The 699-nt window shown below is 43.5% G+C and overlaps 1 protein-coding gene across 1 annotated transcript in view; it reads left to right on the top strand.

The window, feature by feature from the left end:
• The window catches only part of dpyda (dihydropyrimidine dehydrogenase a), a gene marked incomplete at both ends in the record, with an annotated part of 161,093 nt that extends 160,670 nt beyond the window's left edge, over positions 1–423 (top strand). The window contains one exon of the mRNA XM_080854784.1: positions 256–423. Within this exon, the coding sequence (XP_080710910.1) occupies positions 256–423 (168 nt within the window). The remainder of the gene's footprint in view (positions 1–255) is intronic.
• Positions 424–699: the final 276 nt, after the last annotated feature.

The raw sequence follows: 699 nt of genomic DNA, 5'->3' as shown, positions 1-699 counted from the left end.
TCTGGAGGAAGTTATTTTATTGATGATGCACCATTGACCAGAGGACCCTAGTGGGTCGAGGTAGTGTAGGCTTAAACACTGTAATTTCAAGGCTACAGCTGCTGCTACTACTTGTCCAGAGACATCTCATCCCTTGAGAACCAATGCTATGTGCCACCTGTGTTTTTTTTTTCAGAAGCACGGCCACAACGTTTCTAATCTGATTGACTTTGTTTCCTCTTCTTTCGGTTCCATTATTTTTGTCTTCCTCTCCAGGCTATTACGTTTGACCCAGAGACCCACCTCCCTGTCGTGTTAGACAGCTGCACGGGTTGCACTCTGTGCCTGAGCGTGTGCCCCATCATTGAATGCATCAAAATGGTTACCAGGACAACGCCTTACGTACCAAAGCGAGGCCTCCCTGCCGCCATTACTGCGTACTGAGTGAGTGAGAGAGAGAGTGAGAGAGAGAGAGAGAGAGAGAGAGAGAACGGAGATGAACGGAGAGGAGAGAAGAAAAAAACACCAAACAAAACAAAAGAGAAATATAGAAACGTGACAGAGCGTCTACATCAAAACATTGATTCTTCTTCATAATTGCAGTGTGAAAAATTACCTTTATTATGTGTTTGAAAAAACACACACACATGCACACACTCGCATACAACAGAGAAGAAAAGCTATATAATTAGTTTGGAGAAATAATTGCCTTATACTCCC

Source organism: Sprattus sprattus, assembly GCF_963457725.1.
Source record: "Sprattus sprattus genome assembly, chromosome: 17".
Lineage (NCBI taxonomy): Eukaryota > Metazoa > Chordata > Actinopteri > Clupeiformes > Clupeidae > Sprattus > Sprattus sprattus.
This window is presented reverse-complemented; position numbering and strand designations above follow the sequence as displayed.